Source organism: Melospiza melodia, chromosome 21, assembly GCF_035770615.1.
Source record: "Melospiza melodia melodia isolate bMelMel2 chromosome 21, bMelMel2.pri, whole genome shotgun sequence".
NCBI classification, from domain to species: Eukaryota; Metazoa; Chordata; class Aves; order Passeriformes; family Passerellidae; genus Melospiza; species Melospiza melodia.
The window spans coordinates 8688538-8712245 of record NC_086214.1 but is presented as its reverse complement, the minus strand read 5'-3'; the positions used below and the strand labels follow the sequence as shown (position 1 = coordinate 8712245).

Sequence of the window (23708 nt, the reverse complement as noted above, 5' to 3'; positions counted from 1 at the left end):
AAATGCAGAGAGACAATAATTTAAGCAGAGAGCTCTAGAGAAGGCTGGTGCTTATCCAGAATTCCTCAGCTCTCATAGCAATCTGAGCAGAATAACCTCCTAAACCCCAGAGAGGCCCTTTGGGAGCAGAACTCAGGAAGGGAAGAGTTACTCATCACCACCCTTAAACATGAAAAAAGAGGCTGCACCAGAGTCCCCCTCATTAGGGAAACACTGTGAGGGAACCCATCACCCCAAAACAAAACCCAGGTGCTGCAGCAGCCCCCTTCCCCTGTTCCCCTACACGCACCAACAATCCAGAGCCATTACAGCTCCTAAATAAGCCTCAGTGACATCTCATGGACCCCACATTTACCTGCCCCGCTTCCCCTACCCCATCCACCCTTCTCTACCCTGGCAGCCCCATTGCCCCACACCCTAAAACCCTCACACACACACCCCCAACTCCAGCAGCGTCCTCACTGCCCCACACCCCAAAACCTTCAAACACTGCCCCCAAACCTGCCAGCCCCCTCTGCACCCCAGAGCTCCACACACACACCCCGAACCTGCCCGCTCCCCCCCACACACGCTGTCAGCCCCGCACTCCCCTCACACCTGCAGCCCCCCGAGCCCGGCAGCGCCGCAGCCGCCTCACCTCGCCCCTGAGGCGCCGCGTCCCGGCTGGCGGCGGGGCCGGCGGGCCTGGAGCGGGCGGTCCCGTCCCGGTGCCTGCGCTCGGCGGCGGCGGCGCTATGGCAACTGCCCGCGGGGCACGGAGCGGCCCCAGGGCAGCCGGACGGGGCAGCGGCGCCCCCTGGCGGCCGGGAGGACTCCGCGGTGCGGGAACCGCGGGTTCGAGACCCGCCGCGGGCAGGTGGGAGGGGGAAGGGGAAGAAGAGGAAGAGAAAGAAAGAAGAAGGAAGAAGAAGAAAGAAGTAGAAGAAGAAAGAAGACAAACAAAGAAGAAGAAAGAAGAAGGAGGAAGAAAGAAAGAAGAAGAAGAAAGAGAAAGAAGAAGGAAAGAAGAAGGAAAGAAGAAGGAAAGAAGAAGGAAAGAAGAAGGAAAGAAGAAGGAAAGAAGAAGGAAAGAAGAAGGAAAGAAGTGGAAGAAGAAAGAAGACGAACAAAGAAGAAGAAAGAAGAAGAAGGAAGAAGAAGGAAAGAAGTAGAAGAAGAAAAAGAAGAAGGAAGAAGAAGAGGAAGAGAAAGAAAGAAGAAGGAAGAAGAAGAAGAAAGGAGACGAACAAAGAAAAAGAAAGAAGGAGGAAGAAATAAAGAAGAAGAAGAAAGAGGAAGAAGAAGGAAGAAGTGGAAGAAGAAAGAAGACGAACAAAGAAGAAAGAAGAAGAAGGAAGAAGAAGGAAAGAAGAAGGAAAGAAGTAGAAGAAGAAAAAGAAGGAAGAAGAAAAAGAACAAGTAGAAGAAAGAAGAAGAAAGAAGAAGAAGAAATAAGTAGAAGAAGAAAAAAGAAGAAAAAGAGGAAAAAGAAGAAGAAAAGAAGAAGAAAAGAAGAAGAAGGAAGAAGAAGAAAGAAGAAGAAGAAGAAAGAAGGAGGAACACTGCGGAGTTCCTGTGTATTTTATATGTGTATTTTATAGACAAATATATACATAAATATGTTTTTATATCTATAAAAATATGTACAAAAGGACAAATAAGCCCTCAGTGCCAAAAGGCATCCCTGCTGCTCAGAGTGAGAGGTGCCCTGCCTGCCCTGGGATGGGATTCCCTGCCCTGCTCCAAGCCTTTCCAGAGGTGTTCCAGCTGTTTTGGGCATTGGGAAGAGGCAGGGAAAAAGAACATCCTGAGCTCTGCATTACAGAGCTGCAGGAGGGCCTGTCTGAGCATGGAGGGAAAAGGCTGAACGAGGATATTTTGGTCAGAAACTCCTTCAAGCCTGATTTTACTATGCAAATTTAGGGCAAATCAGCTTGAGCAGGAAGTCAGGTTTTTCCAGATGGGGAAAGAGATTCTCAGAATTCTCCTGCTGTCCCCACACTGTGAAACAGCCAGCAGCGCAGTGACAGAAATTCAGCACACCCCTGTGACCTCAGAGCACACCTGGGAGCAGAAAAGCTCCCACACAAAACCCAGCCAGGCCCCAAATATTTCCCAAAAGGGAAAAAAAACCTCCCACAGCTGCAATTATCTGGATGCCAAGGAGAGAAAATCAGGATTATGGCAATGGAAGCTGGGGTGGGCAGCTCTGAGGGAGCCCAGAGCTCACCCCATCACCTGTCCTGCCACAGTGGCACTGTCCCTGTTGGGAAGGAAACATCTGGAAAGCCCTCTTGGTTCAAATATAACCCCAGAGGTTTCTATTTGGCTCTTCCCTGCCCCACAAGAGCTCTGCTTCCCCTGCAGAACCCGAGGCAGAGAGATAAATTAGGAATTAAAATGTGTGCGCACCACCCCTTCATCCATAGCTCCAAAACAGGAGCTGGCAAGGAATTAACTCACAAGAAATTAGCTAATAAGGTAAATTTCTGCTTTTAAATTCCAGCCACGTCAGCACAGTCTCCAGCAGACAGGAAAATCAAACTCTTCCTCCTCACCCCAACCACCAGGCTGCAATCCCCACAGCCAAACCTCCCCTCCTGAGCCTGGAGAGCCCAGAAATGCAAATAAATACACAATTTAAAAAGTTTTCAGTAAGAAATATGTATTTAATGTGCCAAGCACAGCCTTAGAGGGCTCCAGCAGCTGTGCTGCTGTGTGATTAGTTTAATGAGCATGCCCTAATTAAACCCCAGCCCCCAAATTCTCCATCAGCTGCCTCGAAGTGCAAATCATGGCTCAGCTCACCTGCCAAGGAGTCTCTTAAACTGAGGGCATCTGAGACATCTGGGATCAAGAGGAAACTCCACATCCAAGCCTCCCCTCTCCTCAGGAAAGGTTGCCAAGAGCACGCAAGAGCAGCTGGGAAGCACTGGAGCAGGGCAAGATTATTTTAAACATCACCACATGCAATTGAGTAGGTCCTTGAGCATCCAGCTGGTGCCAGCCAGGACCCATCTGCCTGAGCTGAGCCAGATCAGAGCCTCCATCAGTTACCAGCAAGCCTTTGCACAGCCCAGCTGTGCCCCACAAACACCAGCAGGTCCCCACAGGGCTCCTCTGGGGAGAAGGGAAGATCAAGCATCTCATTAAGTCCCTGCTCATCAGCAGCCCAGGCCTGCTCAACATTTTAATTAAGCTCAGAGCAGCTGTCATTAACTGAATTCCAGCTCTCAACAACCACAGCAATGTGCAACAGCTTTTTTATTTTTTTTTTTGCCTTTTATTTCTGAACCAAGCCCACTGTGGGCCCAAGGATGATCAGAACTCCTGAGGGCAGGGAGCCAGGGGGGAATTAAACCAGGACAGGGAGTTGTGGGGTTGGGCAGGGACAAGCAGATCCCCAACACCACCTGAGCACTCTGGGGGTGAAGACAAGCCTGCAGCAGAGCACAGGACCTGCCCTGACTGTCCAGGTCTCCAGGAACCCCCCATTTCATTTTTCCACAGGGCAGAAGAACAAGAGATTTTTCTTGTTGGTCCTTCCCAGGGCTGCAGGACTCTCAGCCAGCTTGTAAAACCTTCAGTGCTTGCCTGCTTTGGTGCAGCTCTCTTGAACCTTTGTGGCATTTGCTGTTCCAGCCCATCAGAGCCCCTCTGTGGGTGTCACCAGGCTCGGGTCCAACACGTCCCCATTCCCAATGTCCAGCTCCACCTGGATCCCTGTTGGCTGCAAGGAGGAGCAGAGCAAAGCTCATCCTCACACTGCTGCACTCCACATCACTCCATCTCCTGCCTCAGAGCCAAAAGTCCCAGTTAACCCCCCCTGAGGATTGCCAGCTGCTGGTGCCCCTGTTTTAACTGGGTCTGCTGAATGCAGAGATGCAAACAGACAATGCAATTTAGCAAAGAAAATTTAGGATGTCTGCCCTGAGACATCCCCAGACACACCAGCATTCAGCACACCCAGGATGCATCTCACTGCCTAGCACACCACCAAACCCAAATCGGTTTGGATCAAGCAGCAGAGCAGGCTCAGAGCCAGGAGGCTCAGGCAGTGCTGAGGTAGGAATGTGCCCTCTGTTGATGGAGTGACCAAATTATCCTTTGTCTCCTTAAAAAGGGAAAAAGCCCAGAAGTTTCTGTCCTCAATTAGGTAAAAAGGCACCTCATAGGATCTTGGGGACTTCACCTCAAACTTAAGGATAGCCAATTGGACAAGAGCCAAAAAATCCCACCTAAACAATTTACTAGAAAAAGAAGAGAACAAAAGGAATTTTTGTGAGGTGTTTTACCAGGAGCAAGAACCTCTTTCCCCTGGCTCGGTTTTTCTCTGTAAAGAGCTTTGTTATTTTGCCTTTTAATAAAACCTTTCTGCTTCCAGCACAGTCACAGAAGCCATCCTCCTGATTTTATGCCATCTGAGGTGGCAGGTGAGCTGTCTCAGGTGTGATACAGATCTCGAAGAGCTCATAAGACCTGGCTCAAGGAGATCCCTGTATCGTGCTGCCTGTGCACAGGCAGGCCTCAAGCTGAAGTCACCTCTGAAGGTGTCAGAGCCATGTCCACAGGACCCTCACTGCCCACACACCAGCAGGAGAGGGAAACCAACACCAGCAACAGAGACCTGGATTGGAAGTGGTGCCATGTGCCATCCACATTCTCTGAAAAAATCCCTTCGCCCAGGGTTTTTCTCCTGGGAAGCTGAGAAGCCTCAGAGAAAAGGGAAACAATTCTTATCTCATTTGCTTCTCCTGTGTTGTGCTCATGTGGAATGTGTTTGGAGATTGTTTACCCACAGGTGATTGTTCCATTGGATTCTGCTGGGAGTTGTTTTCACTCTTTGGCCAATCAGGGCCAAGGTGTGTCAGGACTCATGGATGGATGGATGGATGGAGGCATGGAGGCATGGATGGAGGCATGGATGGATGGATGGATGGATGGATGGATGGATGGATGGATGGATGGATGGATGGATGGATGGATGGATGGATGGATGGATGGATGGATGGATGGATGGATGGATGGATGGATGGATGGATGGATGGATGGATGGATGGATGGATGGATGGATGGATGGATGGATGGATGGATGGATGGAGGCATGGATGGAGGCATGGATGGATTGATTCATGGATGGATGGATGGATTCATGGATGGATTTATGGATTCATGGATGGATGGATAGATGAATGGATGGATTCATGGATGGATTCATGGATGGATGGGTAGATGGATGGATGGATTCATGGATTTATGGATTCATGGATGGATGGGTAGATGGATGGATGGATTCATGGATTTATGGATTCATGGATGGATTCATGGATTCATGGATGGATGCAGCCTCACCTGCCGGGGTGACTTTGCCAGGGAAGCTGCCCGCTGTGTGCTGGATCTCTCCCAGGGCCCCTCTCTGCTCTCCAGCAGCACCCGGGTGCTGGGCACGAAACTCCAGGAGCGGCCAAGGGCTGGCTTCAGTGCGCCACTGCTGCTGTCCCTTGTCACCTGGTTGGTCACCTGCAGCACAAACATGTAGGAAAGACATTTTTGTGCTGTTTAGTGAGCCAGTGAAGGCTTCCTGAGGATAAGGAAAGCCTCATATCTCTCTCAAGGAAGGTACCAAGGCTATCACCATGACAAGAAGAAAGAGTGCCAGGCTCAGCTGACCACCCACCATCTTCTGGGGTGGCCTTCCCTGCTCAGACACATTAATTGTAGTCCCACCACCTGTCTGGTGCATTGGCCAAGAGCTGGGCAAGGCTAGAGCAGGGCCCTTGGCAGCTCCTGTGGGATGATGCAATGCCCTGCAGCTCCTGCAAGGTGACCAAGAGGTTACCCAGGAAGCTGGCCAGCCCCTTAAATGAATGGTGCTGTATCAAAAATAAACACGACCAGCCTTTCAACCTGCCTGGACTTAACTCTGCCTGGCTCAACCCAGGGAATGGCTGAGGACAGCAAGAGCAGGAGGCAGCAGGTCAGCCCAGGTCCTGCCTCATGCTTGGAACAAGAGATCTGCAGGCAGCAGGGGTGTCAGGCAGCAGGGCACTGGGGGGTTCAGGTCTTTGGTTTCCTCTCCCACAGGCTCCAGAGCCTCCCCATGGCTCCTCTCCACACACCAGCACAGGAAGGACAAAACACAGCAACACTCACCACAACAGCAAGGCTGAACTCCCTGGCCAGGGTCTTCAGCTCCCTGGAGAGCTGCATCATGAGGGCCAGACCTGGAGCAGGACAAAGCATTTGGCTGTCAGGGATCAGCCCCCAAAGGGCACCCTGAAGCAGCTGACATCTGGATTTGCATCAGCACTGGATTCAGGGCCAGCACTTGTGTTCATGGACACCTTCACTGGACCATTCCCCATCCTTTCCTATCTTAGAAGAAGGTCAAAAATCTTACAAAAGCACCAGGAGCTCCAGACAAAGCAGGCACAGGACCCATCTCCCCAGCTCACAGCTGCATTTTCCTACAGCCCACAGCTGTTGAGGGGACCTCCTGTGACAGCACTGGCTGCCACCCAGCTGTGCAAGACCCTCTGGGAGGTGTCTGAGAGGGCTCCTTGGCATTTATGGTCCTTTCTGGGAGAAAGAGCCTCAGAGGAGCTCTGCAAACTGTGCCATGATGTATTTCTGACACTGTAAGAGAAGTTTTCATTTATGGGCAGAGAGTTCAGTGCCTCCCCTGGGTGGGTTTCAGACCACTGCCATGAGTGTTCACAGGCAGCTGGAGTGTTTGCTGCTAACACTGCTAACACTCCCCTTTTATCCAATCCCAAGGGAAAAACTGGGAGCAGTCACATCCAGATCTGCCCTGCCCCAGCCCCATTCCAAGCACAGCCCACCCAGTGCCCCAGCTCACCCTCTGACTGCCTGCCACCCAGCAGAGGGTAAATCACAGCCGACACCGAGTCCAGCACCACCACCTTGAGAGGTCCCACAGAGCTCAGCACCTGCAAGGAGGCACCAGGTGCAAGGTGGAGTCACAAATCCAGCACAGTCCTGGAGGCTGTGAGCTGCACAGAGGATCCAACAACCCCAGGATGAGGCAGTCTGGAGTCTCCTGTCAGGCACACAAGCCCTGCTGCCCTCCCTGCAGCTCTGGGGAGGGGAGAGGGGCCCCAAGGCTCGCTCCTACCTGCTGGGAGAGGTGATCCCTCAGCTCCTGCAAGGCTCTCAGCACCTCGTAGATGTTGAACACACGTTGTACCTGCACCCGCTGCAGAGCCTCCAGCTGCAGCACAAAAACAGCCTCAGTTTGCCAGGATTTGTCCTATTCCTCCTGGCCCAGGATTTATCCCATTCCTCCTGGCCCAGGATTTATCCCATTCCTCCTGGCCCAGGATTTGTCATATTCCTGCTGCCCCAGGATTTATCCCATTCCTCCTGCCCCAAGATTTATCCTATTCCTCCTGCCCCAGGATTTGTCCTATTCCTCCTGCCCCAAGATTTATCCTATTCCTCCTGCCCCAGGATTTATCCTATTCCTCCTTTCCCAGCTCTCTGCACTCACACCATGCCACAGACCCTTATTGTTCCACATTTGCCTCCACCCCATTAACACCACTGCCTCCATTGCACTGATGGAAAAGCAACATGGATTGAGCTCAGGGAGCAAAGTCCTGCAAGTCCTGCAAGTCCCTCCCTTCTCCAAAAAAAAAAAAAAAACAAAAACAAAGAGCAGAGTCTGTCATGAGCATGGCACCCACCAGACCATGGACCATGGAAGGAAACGTGGGGACTCAAGAAAGCCCATGAGGACAAAGGCAGAGAAAGACAAACCATCTCTGGGGTTTCTGGTAGGCAAATGCATAAAATGAGTTTCAGAGCAAGCAGAGGGACCAGATCCAGGGAACTTGCCTGCTCCTCCTCATCCTCTGTCTGGGCTTGGAGCATCTGGTAGAGACGGGAGGCAGTGAAACCTCCCGTGGAGTCGAGAAACAGAACGTGCTGCTTGAGCCCCAGGGACACACTGGCTGCAATGCCCAGGCACACCTGGGGCACAGGGACAGGGTGTCAGCCAGCCCTCACATGTCCCTCTGTGGGACATCTTCACCCCATGTCCTCTCCCCTGTCCTCCACCCACTCACCTGTGTCTTCCCAGTGCCTGGTGCTCCCATGAGCTCCATCACTTCCCCTGTGTACAGCCCCGAGTCCAACAGCTGGTCCAGGCTGTGGGATAGACACAAGGAGGGATTACCAACACCCCTTCACCCAGAATGGCAGGGGCACCAGCAGGCAGCAGTCCCCAGATATTTGTGTTAAAGTCCCCTTCCCAAATGCACACAAGCACATGGGGACGGTTTGGAGAATGAAATTCACAGCTTGTGCTGGCAACCACAGCCTTGTGCAGCAAAGCCAGCCCCAGGCAGAGCTGGTGAGGTGCCCACCTTGGGCTGCCAGTGGGCAGGATGGCAGTGGAGCTCTTGAGCTCCTCGTAGAGGTCAGCTCCGTTGGCAGGGAAGGCAGAGAACTGGGCCAGGAGCACACGTCTGACTGCGACCAGCGCCTGGGGGCAGAGGCACGTCTGGAAATGTGATCAACAGCCCAGCTGCTGCAGAAAGGCCCCAAAACCTTCCCAGGACCAAGCCCATCCTTGTCCAAACAGCTCTGAGCTCCCTGGTTAATGCACCAGGAGTTAGGAGTAGAACCTTCTACCTTGTAAGACAGGGAACACTTTTGGGCAACATCCTCCAGGTCTGACGACACAAAGTCCACCACTGCAAATAATACAAAGGACGAGAGGTTGGAAGGCAAACATGGTCAGACTGCAAACACCAGAAGACAACCAGCTTAGACAAAACCTGCACCAACAAGCAAAGTGGCTGTGCCCTCTGGGGAGCTGCGGGATTGTGCAGGGACAAGGCAGCTGATCCCAAAAAGCTGATCCTCTGTCAACGCTGTGAGTGGAGGAGCTTGTCCTCTGAGTTCCCCCATCACTCATCACAGAACAAATTGTTTCTTGCAAAACAGAGTAGGGAGAAAAGCTGGTAAAAATTTTCCCTGTTTTGCTCAAGAGCTGCCCAGCGCCTTTTCCTTCCCTCTAAGGGCAGGAGGTGCCCAGGGTGCAGCATTCCAGGAAGCTGGGCGTTTTTCAGAGGGAAAACTGTACAAGCCCTCCTGAAATACCATAAAAATGCCAGAATTTATCAATTTTCAATAAGCCTCTGCAGGGATCTCTTACCACATCCTTACACTCTCCTGCTCCTTTGGAGAAGCCTTTACTCACAGTATCCACCCAGAAGGACCCAGAAGAAATCCAGCAAGGAGGACACAGAAGGATATTCCACCACCACCCTCCCCAGGATACGGGATGACACAGTTCTACCAAATTCACAGGGGATGATGTTCCCCAAGGCGAGCCCCCGATGCCACCCTGTTACCCGTCCTGATGCCATTATCCCTGAGAAGCTGGATCATGTCCTCAGTGAGGCCAGGGCAGAGCCCAGCCCGCAGCACCACCATCTCCGCGGGGAGGGAGGGAGAAGAGCAGAGACCTGCGGAGGAGATGGAGAGTGGAATTCATAGCATCATTAAGGCTGGAAAAGACATCCAAGATCATCAGTTCCAACCCTCAGCCCTGCACTGCCAGGTCCAGCACTGAGCCACGGATGGCGCCTGCCCCTTAAGCCGGGGAGAAGCCACCCAAGCTGTGTTTGGGATGGGTGGGTAATTAATTCTTTGGGGACAAACAGCCCAAAATCCTGCACGGAGACATCTCTGCGCTGGGGATGGGGGAGCACAGAGCGGGGGGACTCCCTCCGGGGGCAAGGGGACCCTGCCTCCCGAGCCACCTCCATCAGAGCCGCACAATGGTCACCCACCGCCCGGGCTCCCCGCAGCCCTGCCCGCTCCCTTCCTGCTTCCTGCCGCCGGCGGAAGGGCCCGGGCCGCTGCTCTTCCCCGGCACGGCTGTCCTGACCCTCTCCGGTTCCCCTGCCCCGTCCCGGCTGTCCCATCGCGCTCCGGTTCTCCGTCCCCGGTCCGGCTGTCCCATCCCCGTCCCGGCTGTCCCATCCCATTCCGGTTCCCCATCCCCGCTCCGGCTGTCCCATCCCGCTCCGGTTCTCCGTCCCCGGTCCGGCTGTCCCACCCCGCTGGGATTTCCTTTCCCCATCCCGCTCCGGTTCCCTTCCCCGGCCCGGCTTTCCCATTTCATTCCGGTTCCCTTCGCCGGTCCGGCAGTCCTGACCCCCTCCAGTTCTCCATCCCCGCTCCGGCTGTCCCATCCCGCTCCGAGTCCCCGTACCTGTCCCGGCTGTCTCATCCCTCTGGTGTTCCCCATCCCCATCCCGGCTGTCCCATCCCATTCCGGTTCTCCATCCCTGTCCCGGCTGTCCCATCCCGCTCCGGTTCCCTTCCCCAGCCGCTCGCCGGGATCAGCAGAGCGCTGAGCTCCCTTCCCACCCAAACCATGCCGGATCTGTGACACTCCCAGGACTGGCTTTGTCCTGGCTCATCAGCCAGTGCTGCCCACTGGGAAATGAAAGCGCACGAAAAGTTGGGAGCCTATAGGTGTTGGGAGCCGTGTGTCCCACCCTGGCTGCCTTGGAGGCTTGAATTTCTCCTGAAAAAGTTATTTTTGTTATTATTATGTTTTGCCTTCCAGCCGAAGGCCTGAAGAGGGCTCTCGGCACTCGCTGCTGAGCCTGCCCCACTCTCAGCTCTCAGCAGCAGCGCCCAACAAACACTCTTTGATTTTGTGACTCAGTTTACCTGCAGTGCTGCCGCTTGTGACAGTGCCGCTTGTAACCCTGTACTCTGGCTGACGTGAGAAGCCCACGAGTACCGATACTCCAGCCAGCTGAGCCTTGCCCAGCACCTAAAGCCGTGTTGGAAAGAGTTTCTGGTGTGTTAATCCAAACGAATGCTGGAAAAGCCGCTGCACTGAGCCTGTCCAAGGCAGGGATGGCATCTTGCACTTTCCACAGCTGTTGTCCTTGTACCTTGGACATATTCTCCAACAGGTACAGATTGGGAGCTGCTCTTGATGGAGCTGCCTGCAGCTGTGGTGTTGATTTGCTGTGAAGGGATTTATTAATTTGGAATCACCTCTTGCCCAGAGGACCGGGCAGTGCTGCTGCTGGTGGGTGAATAAAACAGGAGCCCTGGACAGGGAAGTTCTGTGCTCATTCTTGCTGTGTAAGAGCCACAAGCCACAACACAGATCACACAATTAAAGACAATGATATTTTTGCTCCTGGCAGTGTTTTGGTTAGCTCATGTTCTCCTCAGTCATTTCCCCCAGTTCTCCTCTTTGCTTTCTAGCTGGGATGCTGGTAGCTACACTGGGGAAGGCAAGGCCTGTGTTTGGGGGGAGATAAATCAAAAAGCAGAATTCCTGATTGTGACTGCTGGGTTGAAAGGCTCAGTTCTCTTGGAGCTCAGTGCTGCTCTGTCTCCTGGTGCCACTCAAATTGAGCCACTCACCACAGCACTTCCAGTATGTTCCAGTTAGCCCCTGCCAGCGTGTTGCTGAACGGCCACGTGTGGGGTGGGTGGCAGCTGCAGACTGGGGTGGGATTTCGGTGGGATTTCAGTGGGATGGGCTCCCAAAGGCCCTGCCAGGAGGAGGAGGCAGCGCTGGGTGTCAGTCAGCTTCTTATCCCAGGGAGTTCTGGAAGGTGCTGGGCACTGCTGCAGCTGCTGGCCCGGGGCCACTTGTCCCTGAGGCTCAGCTGTCTCATGCTTCCCTAAATAGAAAGGGAAAAGGGTCTGAGCACTGTGACAGGGGTCAGCCATCCCAGCCGTGGGCTTTTTTGGCATGAGCCTCCCCCTTGCTGCTCCCCACACCCTCTGCAGCCCTGCAGGCAGAGGGGAGCTGGGATTTGCCCTGCCAGGTAGGGGAGGATTCTCCCTTGCTGCGGAGGGGTGCTGTCTGCCTGCAGCCAGGTGCCCCCTGAGCTGGGCCTGGCTCCCAGCCCTCCCCAGGCGTATAAAGCACGAGGGGACAAGGAGGGGACAGGCTGTGGTGACAGGTGACACTGACAGGCAGCAGGAGCTGCCAGGTCCTGCCCAAACTTGGAGTGGGAAGTGAGCTCTTTCCTGAGCCACACGGACTCTCCGTAGTGCTGGCAGATTTCTTTCTTTTTTGTTGTCGTTTTTCTTTTCTTTTTCTTTTTTTTGTTTTACTCCTAAGGATCTACATTGGTGGGAAAAGCTTCTGAGAAGTCACAGCCTTGAAGAGCAATTTACATCATCATTTTCAAAACTCTTCGTCCTGGTAAGCTGCTTTTATTAATGTGTGTTAATTACATGTCAGTCTCATGGTGGAACTCAGCTTGGGGGAGTAGGCAGGCGACCCAGGCAGTTGAAAATGGGCCACAAATTGATGTTTTTCCTTCAAGCTCTCCAGATGGAGGATCCCATTCAGCTGAAAGAGGAGGGGAATAAATATTTTCAGGCCAGTGACTACGAGAAAGCCCTTCAAAGCTACACTCAAGCCATAAAGCTCAACAAGGACAAGGCGCTGCAGGCGGTGCTGTACAGGAACAGGGCAGCCTGTTTCCTCAAAAAGGTGAGAGCAGCTCCCCTCACATGGGCAGTGCTCAAGGGGAGAGGAGCAGGAGGGCAGCCAAGGGCACTCACTGGCTCTGGACTGGGTGGTTTGTCCATTTATTGAATAAAGGGGGTTTCCAGCTGGTCTGAAATGAAATGTTCTTGTGCTGGAGCTTCACTGGGGCATCCCCCTGGGAAATGGAAGCAGAGAGATCCCAATGTCCATCAGCACTGGGGGCATGCCCTGCTATTCCATGGCTAACAAATCCCTCCTTTCTGGTTTAACAGGAGGAATATGCCAAGGCAGCCTCGGATGCATCTAGAGGTAAGGAGGGGGCTGTTATGAGGAGAGCTGGACACACTTGCTCAGCCTGCTCTCACATCTGTGGCCTTATCCCTTGATGTCCACTAACACCCAAGTGCTGAGGCCACAAGGGAATTCCTGGAAGTTCAAGTGATGTTCTAATTCGATGTGCTGGTGCAATCAGCGCTAATCAAGCACTGCTTGATGCTAACAACAAAGCAAATCACAGTTTGCACAGGCCACTTGCAAGCAGCAAGCTCTGATGCCTGGTGTTTTGGGTCCCTTTCCCAGCTATTGACATCAATGCCTCGGATATCAAAGCCTTGTACCGGCGCAGCCAGGCCCTGGAGAAACTGGGCAAGTTAGACCAAGCATTCAAAGATGCTCAGAAATGTGCAACCCTCGAACCACGCAACAAAAACTTCCAGGAGACCCTGAGGAGACTGGGGGCCAACATCCAGGAGAAGGTAAATGCCAGGGGAACAGTGCTGGATTCACAGACCAGGGGTGGGAAATCCTTGCTCTGGGTTGCATCAATGGATTGTTGGTCATACTGGAAATTTGTGGCAATATAGGGGGATAAATAGGCTCCATTGACTGGAAGTTCATACTTAAGGTGTGTAAATCTGAGGGTTGGGTGAATGGTTTAATTAAAAAGTGTGGCAGCACCCTCCTGAGGCTGGCCTGGTTCTGAGTGTCTTGGAAAGGTCCTGGCAGGGGTCTGGACCAGCTTTGGGCTGGGTCTGGCAGTTGCCACATTGCTAGAGTTACCTTTACCGGGGTGCTGTGAAGAAATCCTTGCACCACTACCTCCTGTGAAGTCTCAGAAATCAAGGTTTAGGGCTGGCACTGCCTGTGCCCATGAGATTGGTAATGGATGCTGATTGCTGAAAAATTCTATCTCCTGTTATTCAGCTTAAATTGTGCATTAAATCGTGCATTAAATTAAGCATTAAATCTTTGCCTGTGGTTTGAGGGGAGGGAACATTCTTGAAGTGAAAAAGGAAAGCTGCTCCTCAGTTTTCTCCTCCTGATGCTCTGTGCTCTCCCTCTTGGCACAGCTGCGCATTCAGTTCTCCACAGACTCGAGGGTGCAGAAGATGTTTGAGATCCTGCTGGATGAGAACAGCGACAAAGAGAAGCGAGAAAAGGTGAGAACTGCTCTGGACTCGGCAAAATGGCTGTTTGATGTCAGAGGCTGCTCCAGGGAGCAGAGCCCTGTGTTCCCTTCCCCACCTTCCCTGGATGGAGGATGAAGGTGAACTGCGCTCAGAGAGAGGGAAAATCACCCCTGTGGTGACAGAAAGTGGCCCAGCCTACCAAAATACCATAAGCAGGGTCAGCCTGGACTTCTGCTGAGGTCCTGCCACCCTCCAGATGTTCCTTCCAAGCAGTGACCCCACTCTTCTTGGGCAGAGCAGAGCTGGTCCCTAAATGCACCTGGATCAGCTGCCTGGTGGGGTCTGAGCTGAGCTGATCTGCTGCATCTGTCAGGACATGGTTCCCACCAGGATCTCCCAGAGATGTTCTGGAGGCTGGGCTGTGCCACTGACCCCTGGTTCTTCTGCCTCCCACCTAGGCTGCAAACAACCTCATAGTCCTGGGGCGGGAGGAAGCAGGTGCTGAGAGGATTTTCCAGAATAATGGGGTCAACTTGCTGCTGCAGCTGATAGAAACCAAAAACCCTGAGCTGATCCTGGCAGCCGTGAGGACACTTTCAGGAATGTGCACAGGACATAAGGCTCGGGTAAGGACAGGGTGCTTGGACCTTCAACTGGGGTGGGGGAAATTGAAATAGTTTGTGTTGCTTGTGAACAGTGGGAGAAAATTAAAACTCTGACTTGTAGTGAGTCAGGATTAACTGAGGAAAATAATTTCTTTGTCCTAGCTGAGCCTAGAGGACACAGGGAGGAAAGGCCTTTGCTAACACTGTCCTGCTCTCTCCTTCCTGGGGCCAGGCCACTGCCATTCTCCATTACCTGGGCATCGACAGCATCTGCATGTGGATGTCAGTGGACAATGAAGAAATCTCCCTGGCTGTCTGCAACCTCCTGCAGACCATCACCGACTGCCTGATGGGCCAGGGGAAGGAGGAGCACCACGGCAAGGAGGAGGCTCTAGTGCTAGGTAAACACATCACCTGCTCTTCATTCCCTCTGGGCCCAGCAGGGAGGGCTCTGCTCCTGGGATTTCACCTTATTCCTTGCTGAAGTGGGGACTTTACCCTTCAGCTGTACAGGAGGACAATCTGCACACAGCTCTCATCCTCATGCACAGCTTAAATACTTCTGTTCCAGCCACACAATGGCTTTGAGTGGTTTTGACTGAGCTCACCTGCTTGCAGAGGTAACTTGTTGTAACTGGCTGCTACTGTTTTGCTTCATTGTAGACACCAAGAAGGATTTGAGGATGATCACGATGCGTTTGCTGGATATGCTGGTCAGTAAAAAAGTGTCTGGGCAAGGGCGAGACCGAGCCCTCAACCTCCTCAACAAGAACATACCAAGGAAGGACCTGAAAGACCATGACAACAGCAGGAGCATCTTTGTCATCGACAATGGTGAGTCCTTGCCCTCCATCCTGTTCTGATCTGGGAGATGTGGAGCTGTGTGTTCTTGCCTGAATACCCGGAGAACTTCCTATAAAATAAAGCCTCTCTGGCTTTTTTTGGTGCATGCAAGCCTGGAGCAAAGTTAGACTTATTAGCAGGGAACAGTACTAAGAGAAAATCAACTGTGTATGAGAACAAGAATTTTTGAGTTTCTGAAGGACTACCTAATATCTCTGGTTAGTTTCTCCAATGTAATTGCTAATGTTAGGAGGATTTGGTTTGGATAAATTGTCTGCTTTAGACAGGATGAGATAAGCACCTGCTGAGCTTGGTGGGCCCATAAATTGATCAATTGTAAAGCTGGATGAGGGTGAGGAAAATGTGTGCTGTGTGTTTCTATAGTAATTCCAATGCATACATGTGTTACCATTTTGATGGAAGTTATTTAATAATAATTCAGCAAAAGGTGGGTTAAGTCATGCAGAATCACTTGAAAGTGGCTGGGTTTTCCTCAGTCAGAGCCTCCAGCCTTGGAGGTCAGTAGGTTTAATGTCTCCTGACAAAAATAACCGATCCAGCCAGGGGCCTAATGCAGTTCTGCTTATCTCACTCTGAGAACTGGAAAAAAGCCTGATGCTGCAAACCTGTAATCTCACCAGCAGAAGCTCCTCCCCAGTAAATATCTGAGTGTCTTTTTTGCTTAAGACTTATGTGATTAGGCTGAAAAATAATTGAAAACCATCCCAACTGGCTATTCCACAGCAAGAAAGTAACAATTGGTATCTTGAATTTTGCACAGACCCTCTCCCCTCTGACAACCATATCACTCTATCGTTTCCAGGCTTAAAAAAGATACTGAAAGTGGTGGGCCAGATTCCTGAGATGCCTGACTGCCTGCCACTGACAGAGAACACCCAGCTGACTGCCTCTGTCCTCCTAAATAAGCTCTACGATGACCTGCGCTGCGACCCGGAGCGGGACAACTACCGGCTCATCTGCGAGGAGTACATCAAGTGAGTCGGCCCAGAGGGCAGGAGCAGGGCTTCCTGAGGGTGAGATCAGGCACTTGAAGTCTGCCTGTGTTCAAAATTGGGGTTTGGGGAGATTATGAATTGCTTGGGATCCTGCTGCATCACGGCTTTGCAGGAATTTGCACACCCAAATATCCAACATGATTCAGCAGCACGGCTGAGGGAGAAGATCCCCTCCCCGCTACTGTACAATACTCTGCTCTATCCCATGCAGGAGCAAAATTGACCCACAAGACATGGATAAGACACTCCACGCTGTCCAGATTGTGTCTGGTGTTCTGCAAGGCCCCTTTGACTTGGGCAACAAGCTGCTTGGCATGAAGGGAGTGATGGAGATGATGGTTGCCCTGTGTGGCTCCGAGAGGGAGATTGACCAGCTGGTGGCTGTGGAAGCTCTCATCCACGCTTCCACCAAGCTGAGCAGAGCCACCTTCATCATCACCAATGGGGTGACACTCCTGAAGGAGATCTACAAGAAGACCAAAAATGAGAAGATCAAAATCCGAGCTCTGGTGGTGAGGACGCAGCCCTGCCTCTATTGCCTGCCACACTCGGCAGCTTAATCCCAGACTTGGGAGAGGAGGGAGGTTGTGGGGATGAGAGATGGGCTTAGGCTGTTTTGGGGCAGCAGCACAAGAGGATTAATGAGCCTTTCTCACTGGTACATCCCTTTTGTCCTCCTCAGGGTCTCTGCAAGCTGGGCTCAGCCGGAGGCACGGACTATGGCCTGCGGCAGTTTGCTGAGGGCTCCACGGAGAAGTTAGCCAAGCAGTGCCGAAAGTGAGTGACTTCCCTTCTTCCTTCAGTTATTCCAATCTTTGCAAAGCACAATGTGTTCCTCCCCCACGAGATCCTGCCCACACATTGCCTTCATTTCATGTGCTGCCTGCCAGCTGACAGTGCCCCCAGAGCCATTGGGCTTTTCTGTGCCTGAAGCAGCCATGTGCTCCTTCTGCCTCAATACCCAGAGGAGCCTTCTCCCTCCCTCACTGCCCATGGGACACACCAGACCTGGTGCCTCCCTCTTTGCCAGAGTGGCACAGCCTGATTAATGCTTACTTTGAATATGCACAAGGCCCTTCTGAAGGTGAATTTGCCAGGTGGAGTAAGCAAGGAGGTGGGATCAAGTCAGGAAGTGACTGAATGGGTGGTCATTCCTGCAGGCATCTCGTTTTTCATGGAATGGAAAAGGCAAAGCAGTGCTGAGTAGCTGTCCTGGTCTGTCATTCCCTGCAGCATTTAGATCCCACAAGTTGAGCCATGGGGAGGAAGGTCATGTCTCAAGGGGAAGCATCCCCAGTCTGAGGAGCTGCAGCAGAACCTGAGGACATATTTGGGCCTGAATCAGTCTCAATATCTATTTTTCTGCCCACTTTTCCCAGATGAGTTAGTTCTGGCTCCCAAGATAGAAATGTGAGTGTTTTTCTCTCTTGCAGGTGGTTGTGCAACACCAGCATCGATGCCCGCACCAGGAAATGGGCTGTGGAAGGGCTCTCCTACCTCACCCTCGATGCAGATGTCAAAGATGACTTTGTTGAAGATGAGCCAGCCCTGAAAGCTATGTTTGAATTAGCCAAGGTCCATCTCCTTTCCTTGTTCCTTCATTCCTCTGCTGGCACCAAGTTCTCCCAGCTCTCCAGCCCTACACTGTGCCCCAGTCAGAAGGAGCTGTGACCCCAGCCCCTCACCTCTGGTTCAGCAGAACTTCGGTTCTGCCTGTGCCCCAGAGACATCTCAGGGCTGCCACCATCCTGCTCTTTTCCCTGGGCTGAGGGGTGTTGCTCCTACCTTCACTGTCAGCAAATGCATGAAAACCAAAGGCACCAAGGTGTTGACAGCACCTGCTGATGTCCAACACCTTGTTTGACCATGAAAACTTTCATGGGCTATGAAACTGGGGATAAGAACATTTCCACAAGTGAAAACCATCCTGGCAGTCCAAAAGGAACTGTTTCCCTGCTGTGCCCTCCTCACCCTCACACAAACTTTATTTTCCTGTGCAGGCAAGTGACAAAACAATCTTGTATTCTGTGGCTTCTGCACTGGTGAACTGTACCAACAGCTACGATACCAAGGAGCTGGTCCCAGAGCTGGTGCAGCTGGCAAAATTCTCCAAGCAGCACGTGCCTGAGGAGCATCCAAAGGTGGGTTGTGTCCAGCTGGAGATGCTGTTCAGAAAGACTTATTTGGTGTATCCATTGTCACAGACTTCAGGTCTCCTGCCTCCAGACTGAAGTTGTTTGCTGTCCAAGCAGGCTGTTGGGTGGCAGAATGGCAGCTGCCAAGGGCTAATCCTTTCCCAATGTTTCCTCCTCAGGACAAGAAGGATTTTGTGGTGAAGCGGGTGAAGAGGCTGCTGAAGGCTGGGGTTGTCTCTGCCTTGGCCTGCATGGTGAAGGCTGACAGTGCCATTTTGACTGACCAGAGCAAGGAGCTCATTGCCAGGTGCCTTCACTGCAGTGCTGGGAGCTGGGAGTGCTGGGCAGCCCCTGTGTCATGGGGATGGACACCTGGGCTGGGGCATTCTGCCTGTGGGGGAGGAAAGATTTAAAACCAAAGTTTTTGTTCAGAGGTGTCATAAAAATTCATGTTCAAGCTGCCTTGCTGGAATGCATTTTTGAGTTCTCTGTATTGGTTCTGGCTGGAATAGAGTTCATTTTACGGACCTGAAAACTTCTTAATCTGCCATTTTTTGTTTCCTCATAGAGTGCTGTCTGCATGGGGTTAAGCACCTGGAATTTTCCTGGTGGCTCTGGCACTCCTGCAACACCTCAGCCCCATTCCATGAGGGCTGTTGGCTGCTGCTGTCCCCATGGCTGTCTCACTGAGTGTTCTGTGCCCCTGCAGGGTGTTCCTTGCCTTGTGTGAAGACCCCAAGGACCGCGGGACCATTGTTGCTCAAGGTGGTGGGAAGGTGATTGCTTTCATGTTCACAGTTCCTGATGTGCTGTTAATGCCTGCTGGGAGCCTGGGGTGTGTCTCCGGTGAGGGACAGTGACAGAAGAGCACAAGTTGTCCCCCCAAGGGCCATACTGACACTGCAGTCCCATCTCTGCAAGGTTCCAAAGAAGTGATGTTCTTGGAGTGAGCTTGTGGTACCTATTTGAGAACAAAAGCAAGGCATCACAGAGGGCTATGGGATATTTTTAATTTGGTTTACTCGGTTAAGGCAGTCTTGTAAATCTTCTTAGAACACTGAATGCTTTTTCCTGTGTCTCCAGGCCCTGATACCTCTGGCTGTGGAAGGCACAGATGTTGGCAAGATAAAGGCTTCTCATGCTCTGGCAAAAATTGCTGCTATCTCCAATCCAGACATTGCATTCCCGGGGGAGAGAGTAAGCTTAATAATAATAATAATAAAAACAAAATAATTGAAACTTCCTTTAGCAAATGAAAATTGTTAATGCAAGCCTTCTCTTCCAGGTGTATGAGGTGGTGAGGCCCCTTGTCAGCCTGCTGAACACAGAGAGAGATGGACTCCAGAACTACGAGGCTCTGTTAGGTCTCACAAACTTTTCAGGAAGAAGTGATAAACTCAGGTGAGCTTTACTGCTTTTTAACCTTCCTCTTTCCCCAGGAGTGAATGTGAGTTACTTGTTGGACTATGAAGACTGGTCAATTTGAGCTAACTTTGGCAGAGCTACAAAGGTCTCAGAGCTAAAAGATTGATGAAATAGGAAAAGGAGAGTGGCTTATTTTCCTCTGGAAACAGCAAAGAAATGAATTTCATCTGCATTAGACAGGGAATGAACCACATCATGCGCTCCAGACACTGATTTGCTTCAAGGCCTTCCCTGCAGTTAATATTTGATAAGTTGGTTGCTGCTTGACCTATAATGTGTGGTTTTTACTGCTCTTTGCCACAGGTTGAAGATAATCAAAGAGAAGGCCCTGCCAGATATTGAAAACTACATGTTTGAGAACCACGACCAACTCCGACAGGCAGCCACTGAGTGCATGTGCAACTTGGTGGTCAACAAGGAGGTAAAATCCCCCCTGGGCATGATGTCCAAGCTGACTGCATGCCCCTGCCCTGTGAGGAGCTGTCCCTAACTGTGCTGCCTCTGGGTGTTTTCAGGTTCAGGAGCGGTTTGTGGCCGATGGCAACGACCGGCTGAAGTTGGTGGTGTTGCTGTGTGGTGAGGATGATGAGAAGGTTCAGGTTGCAGCAGCAGGAGCCCTGGCCATGCTGACAGCAGCACAAAAGAAACTCTGCTCGAAGATGACTCAAGTGGTGAGGACACAGCTCTGGTTGTGGGCAGTGTGTGGGATTTACCCTGCAAGGGTCCTGGCTCAGATTTGAAGAAATCTCTCCAAAGGAAGATGCAGTTTACTAGTTCAATACTGAGGAACCTAGAGAAGCTGGGGCCTGGGTGTGCATGCTTTGATAAATAACCTGAAACCCAAACTTTGTTCCCCATGGAAATGAGAAGAGCTTGATTGATAGCCTGCTGAGCTTTAGAGATCCCAAAGGATGTCCCTTCCCTGCACAGATCTGTAGGCCCTGAGAACCCAGAGCCTGCATGGCTGAGGGTCTGAAGAGCTGTGGCTGAGAGCTCCTGAACCCTATCTTGTTGCACACATGATTGGACTCTGGAGCTCATTAAGATAAAATGATTAATCAAGCCAACGAGAAACTCAATAAGGTTGGGGTGGGGGAGTATCCTGGCCATCTCAGCTGTGTCAAGACTCTGATCAAATTCTTTTCACAGCGATTATGCAGCAAATTGAATACGAAACATATTCCATGTTGTCCCAGTGTCGCAGACACATTTTATGAAAAACCCTTTCCTAAGGATTTTTTTCTCCTGAGAAGCTGGGAGGCCTCAGGAACAAAATGTAAACATTGATTATCTGCTGCTGTGGAATGCAACAAGTGCATCTGTGATTGGCTCATGTGGTTGTTTCTAATTAATGGCCAATCACAGTCAGCTGGCTGAGACTCTCTGTCCAAGCCACAAGCCTTTGTTATTCATTCCTTCTTTTTCTATTCTTAGCTAGCCTTCTGATGAAATCCTTTCTTCTGTTCTTTTAGTATAGTTTTAATATAAAATATCTCATAAAATAATAAATCAAGCCTTCTGAAACATGGAGTCAGATCCTGGTCTCTTCCCTCATCCTCAGACCCCTGTGAACACCATCACAGTCCCAGTGCTGTGGAAGATTCTGACTTAGGTGTAAGAAAAATTGGGTTAAAATGTTTGGAGTCAGGCTTCCTTAGTTAAAAATACCATAAGTGACATGAGTACTGCTCTTCCTTCCACTGAAGGAAGCCAGAGTCATGTTCTTGGTTGAGATATTCTTCAAATCAGTACTAATGATCTCTCCTTCCCTTGCAGACCACCCAGTGGCTTGAAATCCTGCAGAGGCTCTGCTTGCATGACAACATGGAGGTCCAGCACCGAGGACTGGTCATTGCCTTCAACTTGATCAGCTCTGACAAAGAGCTGGCCAAGAAGCTGGTGGAGTCGGAGCTCCTGGAGATCCTGACCTACGTGGGGAAGCAGGAGGATCACCCCAAGAAGCAGCACATCATAAATGTGGCACGTGATTGCCTCACCAAGTGCATGGATTACGAGCTGATCAAACCTCTCTCTCAGGCGTGAGGGAATGAAAAGCACCAAAAAAAGGCTGAGTGTGGGAGAAAAAAAAATGGAGAAATAGGGAAAAGTGAGAGCCATGAGGAGAATCTGGTGCCATTGTCAAGGCACTGAATAGTTTGGGGACAGCATTGGAGGATCATAAGGTGTATGAGGAAAAGGAGGGAATTTGCCTGGGAAATTTGGGATGTGTCCATCTGAGTAATTCCCAGATGGTGTAAGTCCTTTCTCTGCCCCCATTCAGCTGATAATGATGAAAGCTTCAGCTGTAAAAGAGTTGGTTGTGTTGGAGACTTATCAGGAGGCTGTTGGAAGGAAACTCAACAAAGCTGAAATTGGTTCTGCCACCACCTCCAGCTCCTGGTACTTCTGGAATTCCCAGCAATAGTGGAACAGGGAGGGTTACGTGCCTTCTATTCTATAGTCAGAAAATAGGATTTTAGCTGTGTGCTTTTTTGTTCATTTATTGGAAGATATGTGCCAAAGTGTGAGGATGGTGGGTGAACTCTTAATAAATTCACTGCTTTGTTCCATGTGGAATTCCTGTTCTGATTTTATTAAGCTAAAGGAGAATTTAAGGCAAGTCTTGCATCACACCTGGAAAAAATGGAGAAATTGGTAACATAGGTTGAATTTTCACTCCTTGCAAACCAGTGCTCTCAAATGCAGCAGAGTCACCACAAAGGTGCCACAGCAAGGCACAGGGAATGTTGAAAATATCCCATTTATGAAAAAAACAGAATGAAAAGCAATCCAGTAGTCATCATCACATTAAACTTCATTACAAAAATATTTTCATTCAAGCACAGATTCTTAATGCAGGCTATGGACAACACAAAAATCACAGACCATTGTTTTAGTTCCTGGGGAAAAGTCCCTAAACATGTAATAAATATAATTTTACTCAATAATTATTTAAATATTAATTCAAACACATTAAAATATTTCTGATCATATTAATATTAGTGATGTTCACAATAGGCATGATGAAATGTTGAGGTTTTGGGTTATGAAAGGAACCCTGAGGGTAGTCTTTTCTTGCATGTTAAGGGAAAAAAATAAATGCAAGTGTCTCTAGTATCCTGAATTTGAAAAAGATAGAAAATTTTGAACTAAAAGGTTTGATAAGCTAAAAGTAGATTTATTTGGAGGGTGTATTTAATGAATGTAATCAGGTTCAGTTAAATCGCTGGTGCTTTATAATCACAGCTGAGGGATATCAGGCTGTTCTTCCAAACCGAGGGAGGAACATTGTGGTGGGAAATATGATTTGTTTTCTATCAGCCTTCAATTTTGGATACCCATTTTTAGGGCTTTTGAATCTGGCTTTCGAAAGTACTTAACATTGCCTCTATACAGGTTTACCTAATTAGCATCTCTGACACCAAGACAAAATGCCATTGGTATTGAGCGGCAAAGTTTCCCTTCTCCTGCTAAAGCCTCTCTTTGGAGCAACTGCGTTCTACTAACTGACTGTTGCTGAAGTTGAGTGGGGAAATAACTTCTGTAAAAGCCATTTATTGGCATTTCTTTTAGAAAAACATGGGGTGAACATGAGTTTTACACTAACAGGGACCACCCGCTCCCTCAGGCTTCCTCAGGGCGGGAAACGCTCGCACCGCCCCCAGCTCCTCTAACGCACTTTCCTATTGGCTCCCACCGTTAGAACCGCGCGCTGTGATTGGTTGTTACTATCTGATGGGCGGGGCGAAGAGGGCGGCTCCGCCCCGGTGTGGCCGGGCCTGTGG

The 23708-nt window shown here is 50.8% G+C and overlaps 3 protein-coding genes across 4 annotated transcripts in view; 1 reads left to right on the top strand and 2 right to left on the bottom strand.

The window, feature by feature from the left end:
* Positions 1–710, bottom strand: part of RFFL (ring finger and FYVE like domain containing E3 ubiquitin protein ligase) — a 30574-nt gene extending 29864 nt beyond the window's left edge. The window contains exon 1 of the mRNA XM_063174025.1: positions 638–710. The gene's annotated coding sequence lies outside the window, so the exon portion shown is untranslated. The remainder of the gene's footprint in view (positions 1–637) is intronic.
* A 1908-nt stretch (positions 711–2618) lies between these two features.
* Positions 2619–9837, bottom strand: RAD51D (RAD51 paralog D). The gene is made up of 11 exons (XM_063174027.1): positions 9801–9837; positions 9360–9473; positions 8635–8696; positions 8367–8485; positions 8067–8148; positions 7837–7971; positions 7115–7210; positions 6839–6929; positions 6133–6203; positions 5332–5499; positions 2619–3709 (listed from the first exon to the last, which is right to left on the bottom strand). Exons 2-11 carry the CDS (start codon positions 9439–9441, stop codon positions 3626–3628), a joined length of 990 nt encoding a protein of 329 aa, XP_063030097.1. The 5' UTR covers positions 9442–9473; positions 9801–9837; the 3' UTR covers positions 2619–3625.
* Positions 9838–11711: 1874 nt separating this feature from the next.
* On the top strand, positions 11712–22500 carry UNC45B (unc-45 myosin chaperone B). Of its 2 annotated transcripts, XM_063173899.1 has the most exons (21): positions 11712–11816; positions 12116–12199; positions 12324–12493; positions 12763–12799; positions 13070–13245; positions 13840–13929; positions 14358–14525; positions 14737–14905; positions 15168–15338; positions 16171–16342; positions 16575–16875; positions 17046–17140; positions 17797–17938; positions 18364–18504; positions 18678–18805; positions 19208–19274; positions 19582–19695; positions 19784–19899; positions 20227–20344; positions 20439–20594; positions 21700–22500. In XM_063173899.1, exons 3-21 carry the CDS (start codon positions 12332–12334, stop codon positions 21964–21966), a joined length of 2790 nt encoding a protein of 929 aa, XP_063029969.1. In that variant the 5' UTR covers positions 11712–11816; positions 12116–12199; positions 12324–12331; the 3' UTR covers positions 21967–22500. The 2 variants fall into 2 exon arrangements, with proteins under 2 accessions (XP_063029969.1, XP_063029968.1); XM_063173898.1 differs by lacking the exon at positions 11712–11816 and having other exon boundaries at positions 11851–12199.
* The last annotated feature ends 1208 nt before the right edge of the window (positions 22501–23708 follow it).

What these genes read in the sequence shown, in the direction of transcription:
- RAD51D (XM_063174027.1), bottom strand. Translation starts at nt 9,441, where the DNA reads ATGGTGGTGCTGCGGGCTGGGCTCTGCCCTGGCCTCACTGAGGACATG. An exon ending in AGTGTTCCCTGTCTTACAAG is followed by an intron (nt 8,486 to 8,634) that starts GTAGAAGGTTCT and finishes CTCTGCCCCCAG; the next exon opens with GCGCTGGTCGCAGTCAGACG. An exon ending in AGTTCAGCCTTGCTGTTGTG is followed by an intron (nt 5,500 to 6,132) that starts GTGAGTGTTGCT and finishes TTTGTGCTGCAG; the next exon opens with GTGACCAACCAGGTGACAAG.
- UNC45B (XM_063173899.1), top strand. Translation starts at nt 12,332, where the DNA reads ATGGAGGATCCCATTCAGCTGAAAGAGGAGGGGAATAAATATTTTCAG. An exon ending in TTGCTCAAGGTGGTGGGAAG is followed by an intron (nt 19,275 to 19,581) that starts GTGATTGCTTTC and finishes CTGTGTCTCCAG; the next exon opens with GCCCTGATACCTCTGGCTGT. An exon ending in GGAAGAAGTGATAAACTCAG is followed by an intron (nt 19,900 to 20,226) that starts GTGAGCTTTACT and finishes TCTTTGCCACAG; the next exon opens with GTTGAAGATAATCAAAGAGA.